Source organism: Onychomys torridus, chromosome 1, assembly GCF_903995425.1.
Source record: "Onychomys torridus chromosome 1, mOncTor1.1, whole genome shotgun sequence".
NCBI classification, from domain to species: Eukaryota; Metazoa; Chordata; class Mammalia; order Rodentia; family Cricetidae; genus Onychomys; species Onychomys torridus.
In genome coordinates, this window is record NC_050443.1 from 146,891,294 (window position 1) to 146,911,037 (window position 19,744).

Genomic DNA, 19,744 nt, shown 5'->3' on the forward strand with positions numbered 1-19,744 from the left:
TGTTTGTCAGCAACAGTATGCTCTACAAGTGTGAAGGCTGCCAAGGATTCTAGCCTGTGACCCCTGCTGCTCCCACACCAGGCCTGTGGAAGAGAAAGTGACAAGGAACTCAGAAAGCTGTGTCACCACACTGAGAGCAGTCTCCACTTCCATATGTTCATCTGCTCCTAACAACATGATTTCTGGTGACTGGTCGATTTGGAACTGTAAGTGAAAGGCAAGACAATAAATCTAAAACCAAAAATAAAAGCAAAGTGAAAAACTCAGAAGCCATTAGGAAAAATATGCTCTCGAGAAGCCATAGGAGCTATGATGACCACGATGAGCTGTTTTGTGATAAAGCTTAAAAGAAGCTTCAACTTAAAGGTCATATGGAATTCCTCAGACTGATGCACACGAGGAAAAACACATGTGCGTATATATATAAAGTGTGCGTGCAACTAAATCTATATGAGTATAAGATACAATATAGGACAGATATGTGTCAGAAACTGGCAATCCTGGGAAAGGCTGTCTGGCAGTTGTCATCTATGTATCCCAATAAATCTTCCAAAAGAGTGAGGACAGCGTATGAACGCAGAACAACTTTAGAAAGATGTCAGAAGCACAGGGAGCCTAGAGTCCATCCTCAGACCTTTTCTCGACCTTCTCCAAGCTTTGTGGATTTACTATACTGCAAACAAAAAAAAAAAAAGGGCAATCACCACCAATAATCCCAGTTTAGGATACGAAAACAAATGCCAAGTATTTGAATCTAGACTGACATCACTAAGTGATGGCTGGCCTTTGTAATGACAAGCTGCAAAACTGTCACTGAACAAATCAAGTAGGCTTTCTGGGTCTTGAAACAACCACTCCTTAAACAGGGCTTACACTTGCTTGGACTGTGACTATTTAATTGTTTAAGTTCAATTCACAATGCATGTGGACACACTAGACAAGCTAGGTATCTACAAAGCCCATACAAGCAGCATCCCATCTCCTTTACTGAGCAGCTCTGCTAGGCTGAGATAGAAGTAGGAGGTTCGGCATCCCTACCTTGTCATTCAGGGGACATGTGTGCAATGGCCCTTACAGCAAGGTGTGGATGACCCCTAAATTGAGAGTGGCTCCTGACTCTTCAAAGGAGTTCAGTATGTGGTTAGCACTGGGATGTGCTGATGAGAAATAACTGGGAAGTTAATCACAGCACAAAGACAGGGGTCCCATCCTTGGAATAAACATAGCACAAGCTAAAGGCAGAGCACGTCCTCTCAGAGGGATGCCCCCAGAAGAAAATTACATTCAAATCAAGTAAAAGAAAAAAAGAAAAAGAAAAAGAAAGAAATATAGCTGGCAAATCTCTGGAAACTGTTCAACATTATCAATAATGAAAAAATATCAATTAAGATAATTATGTAATTACTATCTGAAACTAACAAAATGTATAGATAAAATTAAATACATGATAATGTCTGAGACCACTGTCAAGCTCACATATGGGTTGGTCTTCTCTGTTATGCAACAAGAAAATGCCTATTAATAGCATCAAAGGTGCTATTAATAGCCATTTAGACCAACAAGTATTAACTCCTGAGAATTTATTCTAATCACTATAGAGACAGGAAATATAAGATTTATAGGTTAATCCAATAAAGCATTATTGGTAATACTAAAATAAAAGACAGAGCTACAGTGCAAGTTCTTAGGGGAGGAAACCTTGCAATACTCCTACCTTATGGTGATGCCTGGGAACCACAATGATCAGCACAGCACGAGTTCCCTAAAGGTACAGTAGTGGCATTTGTATCTTGGTGGTAACCAACAGCTTTCTAATTGGACTGGAGTCCCAGGAGGGAAACTGTATCTGGTACTGTAAACACGCCAAGAACGCATGCCTAATGAGGCCACAGACTTACAGGAGAGCCCAATAAAGCCACTCCCCTAAACCAGTGTGATTCCTAACTTCATTCTAAACACTTACCCTTATACTCACAGGTATGCACAGCTTTCACGCCTCATCAAAGACGCTTCACTTCACAGCAGATGGAGACCATTACAGAACACCACAACTAGTCTAAATGCAGAGAACAACCTACTGCAGGGTGTCCAGTTGCCATTGACACATCAATAACTCAACTCCTATACCCTAAAGGAATAGGAGATGGAAGACCACAATAGTCAGAAATATTGTGTCTGCTAGATACAGCAGGGAAAGCTACACTCATGAAATCTCAACAACATGGCTGCTTAAACAAAACCTGAACTATGATAATTCCAGCTGACACGCCAAGATGGATGGGGGAAATTTCACAGGGCCACCACCCTAAATGAAGAGCTACAGGCAATTAAAGGCTGCTAAGAGGGAGAGAATTAGTCTCTCCCAGGGATGGACTCCCTGAATCATTACCCAATGCCCAGAGGTCAGACCTAAAGAATACTCATAAAAGCAACACTAAAGGGGCTCAGCAGGTTGCATGTACTCTTTATTTGCATATATGAATGCAACAATAATAATTAAAGAATAAGAAGTCATGAATTTGAAGGAGAGGAGTTGGAGGGAGGACAGGGAGGAAGGAAATGATATAATTATATTTTAATTTTTAAAAATCATAAAAAAGAACTAAAGACCTAGTAATGAAGAACTGGTATGAATTCATTTTATATCTGTCCTTTCTTTGTAAAATAGCATTTAGGGTGGGACGAAACTAAGATATGAGGCTAAAGAAGATGTCTTAGAGAAGAGCTTAACATATATATATATGTTTCCATAATATATATGGAAAAGTTATAAACTGTGTCTGTTATATGGTCAACTTCATGGCCAGGAAAGCCAGTGACTGTAGGGCAAGTGTTCACATGTATTTGAAGGGCATTTATCAAATTTCTACTCATGGTATCTCAGGGTGATGGGACTCAGGGTGATCACATTTACTGCCTAATGCTTTTCTATAGCTTCCCATTTTCTACAGTGCATAACAATTATACAACTGCAGGGAAAACAATCAACTTTGCAGCTTTTCGAAGGGCAAGCTTCTCTCAGACCGAATGGTTCATGGCCTCTCTGGCCCCGTCTACCTACAAAGACCCTGATGCATGAAATGCTCAGCTGGTTCACTCACTAGCCTCTCTTTAGTGGTAGATTGTAAAATGCCTTCAGGTTGCACTGTTGCCTCTCAAGAGTTTATTCACCTGATAGAACACACAAGCCAACGTAACAACCACATAAAACACACAACCTTCCCAAACTGCTATAACTGGGTTCCATCTTTAATTCACCAAGCCATTTCTCAAGTCCTATTTCTTTGCCCATCTGGGGAAAAATTCCCAGAGAAGGGCTCCCAGAATACATACTCAAAACACTTGTCAGTGCATCGTCAAGGTGTTGTCGTTTAAGGACATGATATTATGCTAAGGAACCAGAAATGCCAGGAAACACTGAGATAATGACCCCTCTGGCCGCACCATGAAAGGGACTGTGTAAGGCACCTGGCTTGAGCGGCCTGAGTTCTGCCGACCATCAATTTCTCCACTAATTATGCCTGCCTTCCAGGCATGGGATGGACTTGCCACAGACAGGAAGCTGAAGGTTTCCAGTGACACCCACCAATAAGTGAGTTAATTTTACATGCAGTACTCAGCGAGGCTGAGGAGTCCCTTGAGGCATAATCCTCAATGGGGAAGTGACAGCAGCTTCCCATCACTAAAGTCTCAGGTAGAAAACAAGCTTTCACCTTTAAAAAAAAAAAACAGCATAAGTAAGCGATCTGGGAACCATGATTGCAGAGAACTGGAGGCTAGAAGGAGGCCCGGATAGAAGAGCTGAAAAGATGAGCAGAAGGAAGGAAAACGGAGACATAGTCTTAGGACCGCAAGGCACCATAGTAGGGTACAGCCTCAGGAGAAGAGTGCAGAGAGAGACTCCTTTCAAGATCCGTCACCCCAGAACTGATACTCATGGGCAACAATTCTATACTGTGGTTGTTTATTTTACCAAGAAAGTAATTTGTAAAGATGAAACAGTAATCTTCAAAAGAAATAGACCTTAAACGATATACCACAGCTCACTTTTATTTACCCCCCCACACACATAGACCCTGGGGAAGATTAATTTTGTCTAGAGGGGAGTGGTTTCTTTACAGTCTAACTCTGCTGAACGAAAAAGGTAGTTACACAGCCACCTAATCAAATATTTAACTAAAAGCTTACATAACTATGAAGTTATGTCTTCCCAAACACATTATAATTCATGGTTTCTATCTTTATTCTCTCTACGATTTCCCAAAACCATTGCATTACGCACACAGTAGGTACTGAATACAAGTCTGCGTGGATGAGTGGGCAGGCAGGTTCACAGACCAACAGCTTGTCAACCAGCCCTGAGACACTGCCATGTGCACCCTGAAAACCTGGCAGATGTGCAGAGCATCTCATCTGGCCACAATGTGACTTGCTTTGTAAGGATGTAACAACTTTACAAATTAAGCTTCAGCTCCTGAGACTGAAATCTCACAGGAGCAGACAACAGCTATTATGTCATCCGTCCTGATTAAAAGATGAAGCACAGCACATAGTCACTTTTTAGACATTCTCCTCCAAAGCTAAGACTGAAAGAGCTGCTTCTGTGTGAGTGAGTGACTGAGTGAGTGTGTGAGTGAGCACATTTGTGTTCAGGAAGATGAGGGGTAACACGCGTGGGTTATGATCACACCATAAGGAGAGGGGAGAGGAAAAAAAACGTAAGTTGAGACCTGGAATCTGAAGGAGGTCTATTCAGGTTGGCTGCATTCACTGCCCTCGGTAAGCTAGGACTGATCTGCTTGCGTGCTGTGGAGACCTGGCTTGCTGGAGGTGAAATGGGTCCCAGTCGCTGAACCATCATGGGACTGCTGGTGAGCACTAGATTGTTGCAGCTGCCTTTTCCAATGGACTTGCACTGAGGCCCAAAGCCAAGAGCCCCTAAAAACAAATGAATGAGGTTAGCTTTCATGTCCCTTACATCAGCAATCAGTACATACACACACGTGCACATTCCTATCAGGGCTCATCTTCAGAGGCAGTTCTTGGACCTCCTCTTTTCAGTATATTTTCTTGACACAGGGTCTCACGTAGTGTAGGCTGCCCTCCAACTTACTATGTAGTCAAAGATAGCCATGTTCCCCTGTTCTTCCTGCCTCCGCCTCCCAAGTACTGGTGTTGCAAGGGTATCTCCTGTTTGGTTTGTTTTTTTGTTTGTTTGTTTGTTTGTTTTTCAAGACAGGGTTTTCTCTGTTTGGTCCTTGCTGTCCTGGAACTCATTTTGTAGACTAGGCTGGCCTCAAACTCAGAGATACACCCACCTGTGCCTCCCAAGTGCTGGGGTTAAAAGCATACACTACCACTGCCCAGCACAAGAGTATCTCTTTAATATAGATTACACCAAAAAAGCATATGATTCTGTTTTAGCAGAGAGCTTTTCATAATCACCCTTCACACCAAATGCTGTTACATTTCAGTGTATAGAGGTGAGAATCATCTGTTGAAAATGATGCGGAAGGTCATAATCTATAATGTCTTTAACGGAAGGGTGAGGGTGAACAGTAGATGGAATTATCTTTATCAAGTCAACTCTTTCCTAGAGTAGCTAACATTTGAAATCACAGAGCAAATAAAGTCAATACTGCTGGGGGAGGGGCAAGCACTTAACTGATTTGATTGCAAATCTGTACTTCTGAAAGCCTCTTTAAAGGAAAATTGTAGTCCAGCTATATCCCTTGAAGCTTGGGTTTCCCCTCTTCATCCCAATTCACTGCTATTAGACATAAAACATTTTATTTCATTTTACTGATTACAATTCAAGATGGGAAATCCATAAAACATTCACTTGGAAAGGTAACTGAATTTAACAACATTTTTTGTTTCATTACTTATAACATTCCAATGTAAAAAAAAATAAAAGTGTGGTACACAGCAAACAAACCCACAAGAATCTGTGTCGTTAAAGAGAAAGCAGAGAAGAACCAGCTAACATTGCTATGACTCATCTGTTTAAAATAATAGTAAAAGCTGAGTCATTTTAGACATTTCTTCACATGGATGTACTTTTTCAAGCATATCTGCCGGCTTCCAGGTTGAGGCTCAGGGGCTTATACTCTTCCCAATTCTAACAAATAAAATTAATTTCTTACTAGATTCCCTAACTTTGTCATCGCACTGTTTAGGACCAAAGTATGTGGATTTTGCCACTGTCATTTTATTTAGCTCTAGAGAGCAAAATTTCAAGGTTTTTTTTCCCCCAAATTAAACCAAACAGCCAAGACTCTTTGGGCATCAATTTAGGTTACATTTCCTTCTAAGAGCCCCTTGAGACAAAACAGATTTGGAAGCCATTGCCATAGCACCATAAATAAAGCCACACCTCAGTTCTGCTGGTGGGGTCACAGTGGCTAGGTGGCAGGGGACCTGCTCCACATCAGCGCTAAAATCCAGGTGCACACGCCTGCCTTACAGCCACGCAGGGAATTAGTATCTACAAAAACTCCACTGCTCCATGGAGTTCCACGGCACCCACATGCTTTAGTTTGGGCTCTGAACCCTCTCTTAAACATTTTCCAAGATCACTGACTCCTAAAAGAAATTTCTTAGATCTCTTTTCAGATGTACAAGTTCACCTCTCTCTTCCTCCTGTAGCAGATTTCTGATCCATTATCTTGTGTCTTCCAAGACCAGTTGGAGATATTCCATTTTTTATGACTCATATGGCACTGGACCATTAGAGTTTTGTCTTCACATCAAGAGTGGTAGGTATGTCTTTTTATGTAACACTCATAAACTGAATATCTCCGAAAATTCTTAATCCTGTCTATTTGCATATGCTCTCTTTTTACCTTGAAAAAGACGATGCAGGGGCACATAGCCTAACCCAGGCTATAACAACCTGAGTTATCTCCTCAGCATCCTTAGCTACTATACGTTTCTATTAAAAGCAACATCAGATGTCAAGCATTCAAACAGAATGCCATATACTCTCATATAATAAATTGCCAATTTATTTCACTTTATTCATCCTTAGTAAAACTATTAACATCTATCTGCCTCTAAAACAAATACATTAATCACTCTATCAGTACACACAAGAAATACAACTCAGTAACAAAGCATATTAATAACTATTTGTCAAATCTTAAATCCTGTGTGTATATACATCTATATTAAAAGCATGAACAACCTATTATATTGGTTATAATATTAAATATATTTATATAAAATATATGCTATAGACATAGTTATGTAGTAAAAACATGAAGAGGCAACTAACTTTGTGCCTAGTATCCCTACTTCACAGATGGGATGAACACACAGCTAGCTACCTTAGAGTTAGCAGCTGCCAGATGTGATGACTGCCGCTCTTACTCTAACCTTGTTCAAGCTGTATCTGTAACTTATGTGTCTAGGGAGCACCTCTGCATCTTCAAGCTTCCACCCAAAGGTCACAGTGCCCACCTTCCACCCTCACTGGGCAGAGCTGGGTGATCCATCCTTTCAAACATCAGGGAATGAACCTGCTACATCCCTCTCATTTCTGTGCTTCAACTTAAAACTGAAGCCCTTGTTACTGTGTACCTGCTTCCTTAGAACCCAGCCTATTAGAAAGCTGTGGATGAATACGTGAAAATTAAAAATGGTTACAGTGAGTATTAAATATTACCCAGCTATTTTCACAGAAGCCCTCCTAACCATCTTTTATGAAACATAGGACCACTTAAAAACAAAATCCAAATTGAGTCAATCCTTTGATGCTTCTCCACAGTGTAGATGATCTGGCTAAATGAAAGAGGAAGCTGGTCAGAGCAGTAACGGTGTATCAGTTCTCCTGGTCCAGAACATTGTGCTGACCTAGACCCCTCCAGCCTGGACTCTGTAATAAAGACTCCTCAGTCCTCTTCTGCCCATTATCCCATCACCATGCACCATCCTACCCCTACTCCAAACACACGGACCAACTTCAACAGCCTCTAACCACACAAAAGTGATAGCTTGTGAAAACAGTGAGTTTTCAGAAACGTGTACGCAGCAATGAGAACATTCTAGAAAATGGCACCATCTGTCTCACAGAGGGAAGTAAACAAGACCTGTACCAAGAGCCACTATTAACAAAGCATTGAGAGTCTAATTCTTTTTCAGAATACCAGACGTAAGAATCAGCTGCACGCTACTCAGTAGGAATGTGGACTCTGTGGGCAGCCTGCCTGGGATCAGGCTCTCTGTGTGACCCAGGCAAATTACTGAGGATTTGTAGTCAGTATTTCTATTCTTCCATCTTCCAAACAGGAAAAGAAATTGATGCTGCCTCATGAGGTGGCTTTGCATCTAGTATTAACAGCACAAATAAAGGACTCGGCATCAGAGTAGGTCCTATGGATGTCAGCAGCTACTGTCACTGATGATATTGTTTCATGCCTGCCCTTGCTTTTCTGTGCTGCTTTATTAAAGAAGAGAAGTCCTTCATAACTCCTTGCATAAAACAAGATAGTAAATGATGTTGTTTAATTCTCTGCCCATTTCCAGTGTTCTTTCTGTTTTGAGCCTACAGCCAATTTTTTTTAAGCCAGGTGTCAACACAGATAGAAGTTTGCAACTGGCCAAGTTTGAATGTTCCCTGGCTTGTTGTTCTGTATAAACAAACCATACAGCTTTTCTGACTACCAGATGTGCCAATGACTTGGGCATCAGTTTTCTTTTTGAAATATCACTTATTTTTAGAGACAACATGGTGTGTGTTTAAAAATGTGTTTACTGCTCAAATAAAGATCTGAGAGGATGGTGTTCTGAGTACCACATAGGTTCTAGCCAAGATCACCCTGTGCTAGTGGGAAGCCCAAAACATTTTGTATCTCTGAGTTTCTAAACTGAGTGGCCGCTTTAGAAGGGCCTTGATGTTCACAAATGTCTTCATTACTTGAAAGGCTCTCCTCCAAAAGCAAGGTTAATTAGGTTGTACTTATCATAAATAGGTTACATCTTTCCTAACTTTGGCTTATATCTACTCACTGGTTCTCAAAATTCACATTGATACAAAGGGTAACAGAAATGTCAACACACATAAGAAAGTAGGGATGACAGAACCAATGCTTTGCTGCTCTATCGCTAATCACCTGGCACTTAGAGAATGCTAACCGGGATCCAGGCAGCCCATGGAGCCAGCCGTGAAAGGATGGGCTAAGTCCGCTCCAAGGCCACTGTCTGGTTTTTGTAAAAGGTAATTCCCGCCTCTAGGTGGATCACATGAAATAGCTTTTATCAGGTCACACATGACTACAGAAGATCAACTTCTAAGCAGTTCAGTGCTACTGACACACAGGGAGTTTTCAAGGCAAAAGTATTAAAATCAGATAGGTTTAAGTCCTGGCCCCTGCTCTCACTGGCTATGTGGCAATAGGCAGAGTGCTTGAGATCTCTCCACCCTAGTATCCTCTTCTGAAATAGGAATAGTCAGGTCACTTAACGCAGGGGATTGCTTTAATAACAACTGGTTAGTGTTACTATACACACTTTTAAACATCTGGGTTCCCTATGCAACATTACGACCTAAAAAGATTGCAGAAATATGAAAATAATCTCCAATTTCACCTAAGGTCATTTCTTCAACTAACACACAAACTCAAGAATTTACCCATATCAATTCTGGAGCCATCAAGAATAAATCATAGATTTCATATTTTTAATCCCTAAATGTATAACCACAATATAATTATAAAATTTAAAGCATTCAGCTAGGCTATGATACTAGTAAAGAAAACACTATGCTCACATATTAGCAATAATACATGTAATGATACATGTAGAACAACTGCTTTCTAATCCGGGATTACAGGGTATAAAGGAAAGTTTTAATCCACAATGGTCTCCAAGAATAGAGTACTAAATCCCTGGACACCAGAGCACTGGAGAGTGACAAAAAGGTTGAAAGGCTAAAGGAAGAAAAGGAAAGGCTAGCATCATGAGTGTCAAGAGCACATACCTGTATCACAGCCCCACTACCCACCAGCTTTATAATCTTCCCACATTGCTTAAGCTCTCTGGGGCTCAGTTTCCTGACGCTAAAACGAGTTTAATGCCTGCAGAACTGCACAGCTGTTGAGAGCCAAAAGAGACATTATGTGTGGCGTATTTAGTGTGTGCGCTCACAGAATGCTCGGAAAAGCCAGCTGAATTGGAGCTGAAAGATAGCTTGGTGGGTAGAGTGTCTGCCTTGCAAACTTGAGGACCTGAGTTCAAACTCTAGAACCATGTGAGAAATGCCAGGTCCCATTGTAATTCCAGAAGTGGGGAAGTGAAGGCAAGCAGATCCTCACGGCTTACTACTCCATCATTGTAACACAGTTAGACAGCTCCAGAACAGTCCAAGACCCTTCTCAAACAAACAAAAAAGTTGACAGACTCGGAGGAAACAATACCCCAAGTTGTCCTCTGACCTCTATGTTCGTGCACACACATGTCCACACACACATAAATGAGCACACATATACACAAATTAACTCAATGTTATTAAAGAAGCCCCTTTCCTCTCAGGCTCCCACCCCTAACCAAGAAGATACCTGCAATTGATGCCCACTGGCAAAGGAAATACTCATTTTATCCAATGGAGGCTCACTGGGTAAATTAACCATACTTCAGAGCAGGCCCCATGGCCAGGAGTAGTTGACCACCATAAAACAGATTCAATGTTAATTTTCTGTAGACCTTTTGTCTCATTTTGCTTTTTTCTATTGGTCCTTTGCTTGTATATTTTGTTTTCCGTTTGTTGTGGGGGATGTGTACCATTCTTGTTTTTGTTTGTGAGTTTTAAAGAGAGAAGGGGCATGGAGCTGTGAGTGAGGAAGTGGAGACGGAATGAGTGCAGAGAAAAGCGTGATCAGAATATTATATGAACATGTTTTTCAAAAAAAATAAGAAAAGAAAGAAACAACTGTCTCCAGTACCGTTTTATATTGTTTCTGGAATTTCTTTTCCCTTGAGTACTCAGGGGATAATGCTGACGTATCACAGTGCATGGGACACACAATCACACAGCCAGACACACAGACATACATAGCACATAGAAACACACATACATACATATATACACGGACACACATACACACAGTAACAGACACAGACACAAGATACACACACACACACACACACACACACACACACACACACACACACGCACACGCACACATGGTGGCCCAGTCCTTCCTGGAAGGACTCCAGCATCATGCCACTCTTGACTCTCCTCATCCTCTGTCAGCTCAGTGCTTTAGAAAGAATCTCACTGTCTCAGACTCAGGTGTCAGTCTCAAGTGAAATGCCTCCATTACAATTTGCAACAAAGCAATAGTATGGGAACAGAAAAGAGGATTTCAAATTTTTCTCAGTTCTGACCCCAAAACAAAACAAACAAACAAACAAACAAAAACCTTTCAAAAGTCTGCAAGGAAAAGCGGAAGCATGATCTTCAGCACTTATTTGTTTGTTCATTGTCTGCACATGTGTGCAATTGTATGCACATATGTAGGTGTGCATGCGGTGGTGCTCTCCTTCCATCCGGGGACTCCAAACCAGGCTGTCAGGCATGGCAGCAGGTACCCTCAGCTGCCGAGTCATCTCACTGGCTCCAGAAACAGTATTTTCTTAAACTTCTCAATAAAGCTTTCACTGCACAAAGTTTTTACAAGTCTAGTCCTTCCTTTGTTCCCGGTGATCACAAAACTGAGGCATAGCTGGAAACCAATCTAGGCCATTCTGAAGTAAAACTTATGCAACTTTGAAGCTCAAATTTTTACCACTGTTTCTAGTTCCAAGCACTTAAATACCCCTGCATGTTTCTTTCAATCAATCCAGAGAGAAGTCCAACACAAACCTTTTGAGATTAAAAAAACAAACAAACAAACAAAAACATATGAGTGCTATTCTGAGTGCGCTGCATGTTTGCAGTACCCATGGGTGCCAGAAGAGGGCTCTAATCCCCTAGAACTAGAGTTATAGGTAGACGTTAGCCACTATGTAGGTGCTGGGAATCAGAACCCAGATCCTCTGGAAGAGCAGTCAGTGCTCTTGACCACAGAATTCTCTCTCCATCCCGTAAGTGAAGGCTCATATCACTTTCAAAAGCAAACAAATCTGACATGCTATGGAAAAGTGTTTGAGTCCTTGTGGGAGAAGGTGGCTGTCCTGCACAGCCAGCAGAACCTTGGCCATTTAGCAGGTCAGTGTTACATTTCAAATTCTTTTACAAGGCAGCTCAAAGGATTACTGAGAACCAACACATACATTGCTCAGTCAAGAGTCTGTGCTGTGATTATCATCACTATGGTACAGAACTATTTTTAAGTAATACAAACTGAGCCATAATGGCAGAAATGATTATTTATGAACCCCCAAAAGTACTAATGCCTCTTGCTAAGTCCTTATTCTCTAAGAAAGGAACTGCCCAGTCTTTCTCTAATGTAGAAGAAAGACTAGATAGGAAAATGTGGCTCAAGAAACTCGGTTTCCCTCTATGGATAAACTTAGTCAGATGGACAGAGATGGCCATGCAAGGCAAGCCTTACAAGGTAGGCATGTAGCAATTAGGTTGCCCCAGACAGACAGGGCAAGACAGTCTGGTTCTGGGACCCAGACAGGAAGAGCACTGAGTTACCACTGAAAACTCTGCCCTTATAATCTATCCTCCATTAATACAAAAGGATGTTCTGATAAGGAAGAAATATTCTACATACTGTGACAACTCCCATAGGTTCCAAACTCTGTTTAGGACTATAGCATATGTATTTTTAGGTCTCAGAGTATTATCTTAGCATATATCAAAGCATTTGATTGTACTAGTGACTTCTTGTTGGTATCACATTTCTTTACATTTCAAATTTAAAATAAGATGCATTAAGGTCAAATAATGTAGCTGTACATATAAAACCAAGATATTTTCATGTGTGCCCAGTTGCAGCAGTATTCTTTTGGGTTTTTTTGTTTGTTTGTTTTTTGTTTTAAGTTGAGGATCGAACCCAGAGCCTTGCGCTTGCTAGACAAGCGTTCTACCACTGAGCTAATAAATCCCCAACCCCTGCAGCAGTATTCTTTTAAGAGACTCAACTCAGTCAAATACATGTCCTTCCACATGTCTAAGCTCTACAAACATGAATATGTATGCTTAATTCTAAAAGCAATATGATTTATCATACATTGCCCCCATCTGTTCTTAAGAGAAACCATGAAAATATAGCTATTTTAATAAAGTCTCAAAGCAAACGCTGAAATAAATCTACCTTTCTACCACAAACTCCTGTCTTATAATGAAATATGGGTGTTCACCCACAATAAAGTACATAGCTTGGGGCAAGGTACTGTATCATGTTGACTTCCCTTCTCTCTCCTCAAATGGGGGTAACCATGAGATGGCTGAGAGAACTCTGAAAAGTGCATGCTTTCACCTGCAAGAGAGGGATAGGATTCTCCTAGGGCCCCCATGCAAAACCCAGCCAGACTGGCCACCGGCTCCCTGTCACCAGCTCCTCTGAGCCTTCACTCACAGGCCGCCTAAGAACTGGCAACAATAAACTCCTGCAGAGCAAGCACACAAGACTTCCTGTGGAGTGTTTGAGCAGATCTGCAGTGTCTCCCTGCTCAAACACAGCACTGACCAAGAACTGAATGCATATGAGTGCACAGTGTGTCCCTCTAAGACACAGAAAGGCCGGAAGAGCGGCTAGAAATGCCAAAGAACAGGAATAAAAATGTTAGCATTAGCAAGTGCTCAGAACTGCACACATCTATGGGAGAGAAGAAACACTGGGTACAGCATCCTGTCATCGCAGAGCTGACGATCTACTGACATCAGACACTCACCTAGGAGGCATCAGATAGGGTCAATGTACTGTGCAGGGCTGAATATGAAGCTAAATTACAGACAGGAGTTCGAAGAAGAAAGAGAGTAGTTACTACGTTATAGATAATTTACTGACATTTCACAACGTTCTTTGGAACTTCCAAAGGTGTGCCACTTAAGTAGTAAAAGAAGAAGCTTCTGGAGATGCCCATGGTTAAACAACTTTAATATATCTTAGTAAGACAAAGGTTGCATATGTTTTACTACAAGGTTTCTTATAGTTCTTACAATGCATATAATAATCTCTCAGAGGAACAAATGGCATGCAAAATACATATGTTGGGGAGACTGAATTTTTAGGGACTCTTCCTCTTTGGGGAGTCACTCAAGAATAACATTCTAATTCTATGGAAATTAACAAGCTAAAACAATAAAGAAAGAAAAGGCACATGGATGAGGAAGAATAGGCTACAGTCATGGAAATTACTAGAAGGTGACTCTAGCACAAAGCAAGGGAAGAGCTAGATCAGTCTGTCAGTCCAAAAGACCTGGGCCATTGTTGGGACCTGGAATGTTGGTCAATAGCCTAGAACTATTGGGAGCTCATACAAATCATAAGAGGGAGACTCTGGGTCATTGAGAGTGTGCCCTTGAAGGGGACTGTGGACCTTGGTCTCCTCTTTCTCCTTTTTTACTTCCAAATGAGTTTGCTCCAGTGTTAAGAAGCTCACATGGTTGGTACCTTCCCACAGGCTCGAGAGCAATGGAGCCACTGTGTACCAGATGTTTCCACGAACCACGGTGCACCGCATGTTTTCAAACTCTAAGCCAAAATAATCTACTCTCTTTGTAAGTTAATTCCCTTAAGTATTTTGTGATAGGACCAGAAAGCTGGCACGTTCTGACGTGAAAGCTAGACATTTCATTTCATCAAGTGATTCTATACCGGGCTGTATGTGAGCATCACAAAGGTATTTCCTTAACAATGTAAACTTCTAGACTCCCCTCTGAGCCCACTAACCAGATAATGTTGGCATAACTGGCTCCCTAACATCGGGGGCTCTGTACTGTTGGCATAACTGTCTTGACATTGGAGGCTCCATGCTAGAAGACATGATACATGCCACTAGGAGTTCACCCAAGAGTAAACTCTTTGTCCAAGACATGAGGAAGACAAGGAGCAACCGGTGAAACAGAAATTAGGTTGTGAAGAAGGCCCAGTGTGGGCAATGAAAACTCAGAAAGCAATGATTATATAAGCTAGTTAAATTAAATTCAGAGCTTTTTATAATTAAATTTTATTAAGGACCTAGAAGATCAAGTTTAAGGTCTGGTGCATTATATAAAGTCTATCCTGTGACTCCTTCCCAAAGTGTTCCAATAAATAGGTCAAATCCTAACCCAGGGAGAGTCCTACAAACCTTACAACCCTCTACTAACTTGCCTTCAGGGATTCAGTTGATTCTCCTGTGTTTATTTCACAAGGGTATAATTTTTACACTAGCATGCTTCCAGCTTTAGTCAGCATTACAGGAATGTTGCCCACAAAGTATGGAATCACCAGCCCTACTCATTTTATTTTATGCCTATATTAAATAGAGTTGCATTTATACCTAAGAAATTGAAAATTGTCCCGTGCTTGTCTGGACTCCTAATAACCTCACTTTTAGGGCATCAGCCCCCATCTTGCTTCCCACACCGCTGAGTACTTCTGGTAAGATATTATAAAGAGTACATAGCTCCCAGACACCTCATAAAGATGGAAGGCAGATTCAACATTGTTCCTAGGGTTTATATTCTAAAATCCTATCATTCAGCCATTATACATCAATTATCAACTAATTAGTAGAGAGGGCTTCTGCTGACCCTCCTGTTCTCCCTTGTAATGATTTGCCAAGTTAACTGAAAGCCTTTCTGCTCCACAGAGACTCTCAGTATAGCAAAAGTGTTAAATAAAGTTCACCCACAATTAGCCTCGAAAACCAAAGAGGAACTATAAGCACATTTTACTGCTTTCCCTTGACAAAATTTCCAACAATCCCATGGGAGGAGAGCAGATGTATTAGTGAAATAAGCAGATCGTTACTCTCAAACACTGAAATGGGAGCACAGGCCGAATTCAGTGTCTTACTGTTTGTGGGTCAGTTATTGGTGCACTGTGTCCCTTCTCGGATGTATTAGATACTTCAATGAAGTTTCACGTCCTCGATGAATCAGACAGTTTTTGCCTATATTCTAACAATGGGCTTACACCAAAGCCTGTCTGCTGGATTCAGCTGTGGAAATGTGTGAAGGTGGTATTACTCAGAAAAAGATTTCCACAAACACAAGAAAGAATGAGAGGAAGCAGGGAGGAAGCGTACTTTAGGTGGAGGAAAAGGCCTCGGTCTTCCAAGGCCATGAGCTAGTTACACTGACCTACTGTGTGTGTGGCACTATGATGTGTCAGAGTCTCAAGCCATTGGGACAGCTCTTCTGCAAGATCTCCTGGCTGCCTGGATGGAGTTTAAAGTAACAGAGAAAAATGTAAGCAGCATCCAATCTGGAGCTGTCTTCAGGCTGCAGTGTGCCCCAGCTTCTAGCTTTTGTGAGCTGTCACCCCAGACAACACAGGGGTCCTTAAGCATCTCAGGACACGTCTAACAAAGAAGTCAAAGAGCTATGCATTTCTGCTCTGTTTCTGGGGTATCATCACTGCAGAGTATCAAGGTACTCCACCAACAATGACTGAGTCTAAATAAATATTCCACCAACCACAAAAAAGGGAGCGAACATGCTCTTAAAGAGCTATTTCTTATATGAGTTTAAATATTAAGTCATGTCAACTACAAATGCATTTAAAATTACAGCAGTAATTTTATGCCTGAAACAACTACCTTTTGGTTAAGAAGTGTATAGCTGTATAAAATGATGAAGTGTTAACCAAACTTCCAAAATATAAAAACATGATTCAAATATCACAAACCTCAACTCACAAGCCACCTGGCTGGAGCCTACACACTGTAAGTTCTTTCTTGTTTCTTTCAACTGATATTGTCTATGAACTTGGAAGGGAAATCGTGTAATCTAAGCATCTCTGTACCGGACTCAAGGTGAGTTAGTGTTAAAGTGACTGTGACTGTAATACCCTGTGCATGCTGAGGCAGCCATGTTGCCAGCACTAACTCTCAACCATCAATGGCTTGAATGATAGGGAAAGTACTGTAGCCAACACAAACTCTTCCTATCCAAACATACACGTGGGGGCTGGAGAGATGGCTTCACTGGTAAAATGCTTGGCAGGCAAGCATGAAGAACTGAGTTCAATTCCCGGCAGCCACATAAAAGTTTGCACAGTGGTGCATACACTCCGGTGCTGGACAGTGGCAGGCAGGAGAATACCTAGAGGTTGCAGGCCAAGCTAGTCCATCCAAATCTGTGAGTTCCAGGTTGAGACTCAAAAAACTACAGCAAGAAAAGCCGTGAGGACAGATACTGACCTTGACCGGCGCATGTACACACACACACACACACACACACACACACACACACACACAAACAAAAACCTCACAGGCTAAAGAGATGGCTCAGAAGTCAACAGCGCTAGTTACTCTCCCAGAGGACCAGCCTCAATTCCCAGCACCCACTTGGCAGCTCCCAATCCTGTGTAACTAACTCCAGTTCCAGGAGATCCAGCACCCTCCACTGGCCTCCGTGGGCACCGCATGCAAGTGCTACACATCATTCATGCAGGGGAAACACCTGGCACACTCATTTTAATTCTAAGGGAAAAACAAAACAAAACACTAAAGCAGTGTTGTAGATACAGCTCAGTGGTTGAGCACTTACCTAGCAGTCAAGACCTGCAGTACCACCAAAAGACCATAAAACAATCCTATGACATTTTGATGCCAGTATGGAAAAAAATTCAAATTATGAGTTGTGCCTAGGTTCTCCCTGAAATAATACTTGTTAAAAAGGAGCATTAGTTACTCATCTGAATTTGAATATCAAAGCTAAAAACCAAAGTGAGGAAGGAAGAGTAGAATACTAATGGAGTGGCATTTCATTAGTGATATGTGGCTTCTTAGGAAAGAATACATAACACAGTTTAAGACACTGAAGATGCCGGGCAGTGGTGGTGCACGCCTTTAATCCCAGCACTCTGGAGGTAGAGGCATGCGGATCTCTGTGAGTTCGAGGCCAGCCTGGACTACACAGTGAGGTCCAGGAAAGGCGCAAAACTGCACAGAGAAACTCTGTCCAAAAAAAAAAAAAAAAAGACACTGAAGACAGTATGTCCTTCAGAGTAAATAAGAAGGGAAATAAAATTCTTCCCCACCTCGCCACAGATCATGTACGTGGAGTGTGAACTTGCTAGATGGATACCTCCTCCTCTCCCCTGCTCCAGGAGAGCCCATCCATAAACATAGCCCAGGATATGTGTCCTTCTGTTCTTGAACGCTGAATAATAAAATAAACTGACAACTACAGGCCAAAAGACTCACTTCAATTTTTTGGTTTGTTTGTACCAGGAAAGGATGGAGGATATTGAAAGAAATCCACAGTTTGTGATAAACTATTACCTTATAGTCAATGAGTAAGAGTAGCTCCCAGTGGTGGACAGGAAGATGGGAAGGCATTACCAGAGTATTTTCAACATGACATGCAGCATTTAAATATTCAACATCCAACTAGACATTAACCTGAGCAGGATGTTGCTGAATCTAAGTTCTCAAGCTGGAGTCTCTCTGCTTGCAAACTCAACCACCTAAGTACATGAAATTTCACTATTTAAGTATATGTATGTTTCAGGAAAAAAAAAATCTGAGAAACTGAATTATATTTTAAGTCTAAAGGATTAATGAGGAAACATGTTACTTCAACCAAATTCATATGTATCTGCCCTCCTTCATTCACCTGACAGCAGCCAGACTTACTTTTGAAACACTCCTCCTACAAAATATCTGAAACAAAATTAATAAAAGGAAAGCATTTCTTTCTTGTTGTCTACCTTTATTAGAGTACAACTGACAAGCAGAAAATACTTAAATCTGAAGTATAGAATGTATGATTTGCTGAACTTGGTGGCACATGCTTGTAACCCCAGCCCTTGAGAAGGAGAAAGGAGAAGACCAGCACTAGCTGGAAGCCAGCCTGCTCTCCACAGCCAGTACCTGGGCAGCTTAGGCTACACAGTGAAATCCTCTCTTCAAAAGCACACATAACCACAAAGTTGAGCATTACATTGTTAAGTTTAGGCATGGTACATACATTTAAAGTGTGTGTGTGTGTGTGTGTGTGTGTGTGTGTGTGTGTGTGTGTGTGTGTTGAAATAATCATCACAATGTAGTTTATATATCCTTCATGTCACATGCTTACCTATACATGTGTGTTAAAATTTTAATCTATCCTCATGATAAATGTCAAATGTACAACACTGTATTGGCAACTATAGTCACCAATGTGTATGTTGAATCTCCATTCATTTGTCTTGCCATAAATGAAACTTCCTAGTATTTGGGACTATTTCTCTGCCCTACCCCACCCCCACCCCATTGAATCCCACTGCTGTAGATTCCACATACCAGAAGGTCATGTGGTGATTGTCTTTCAGTGGGAGCTTTTCATTTCTTTCCCGCCATCAAGCACACTGAACAATCTGTGTTGAAACTGTCAAAATAGCCAAGCGGTTTTGCTCTGTGTTCAGTATTCTAGTATCCAGCAGTGAGAGAGGAAAAGGAATGGCCAAGTTCTTTCCATGTCCATCTAAACAGAGAGAACACCTTTGCTTCATAAAAATTTCCCACCATCTTCTTTCAGAAAATGTGTCAGAGCTAAGGGAGGGTGAGAAGGCCAATGTCCCTCAGAAGTGACGGCAGGGGACAGGGATTGGGAAACCTGCCATGAGTGTGTTCCGTCATCCGACACCAGCAGTAA

The 19,744-nt window shown here is 41.5% G+C and overlaps 1 protein-coding gene across 2 annotated transcripts in view; it reads right to left on the bottom strand.

The window, feature by feature from the left end:
* The window catches only part of Glis3 (GLIS family zinc finger 3), a 428,158-nt gene that overhangs the window by 282,760 nt on the left and 125,654 nt on the right, over nt 1-19,744 (bottom strand). Inside the window, exon 3 of one of the 2 annotated variants that reach the window (XM_036191632.1) lies at nt 4,731-4,938. The exons of the other annotated variant lie outside the window; for it this stretch is intronic. Within the exon in view, the coding sequence (XP_036047525.1) occupies nt 4,731-4,938 (208 nt within the window). The remainder of the gene's footprint in view (nt 1-4,730; nt 4,939-19,744) is intronic. 2 annotated transcript variants of the gene reach the window in all.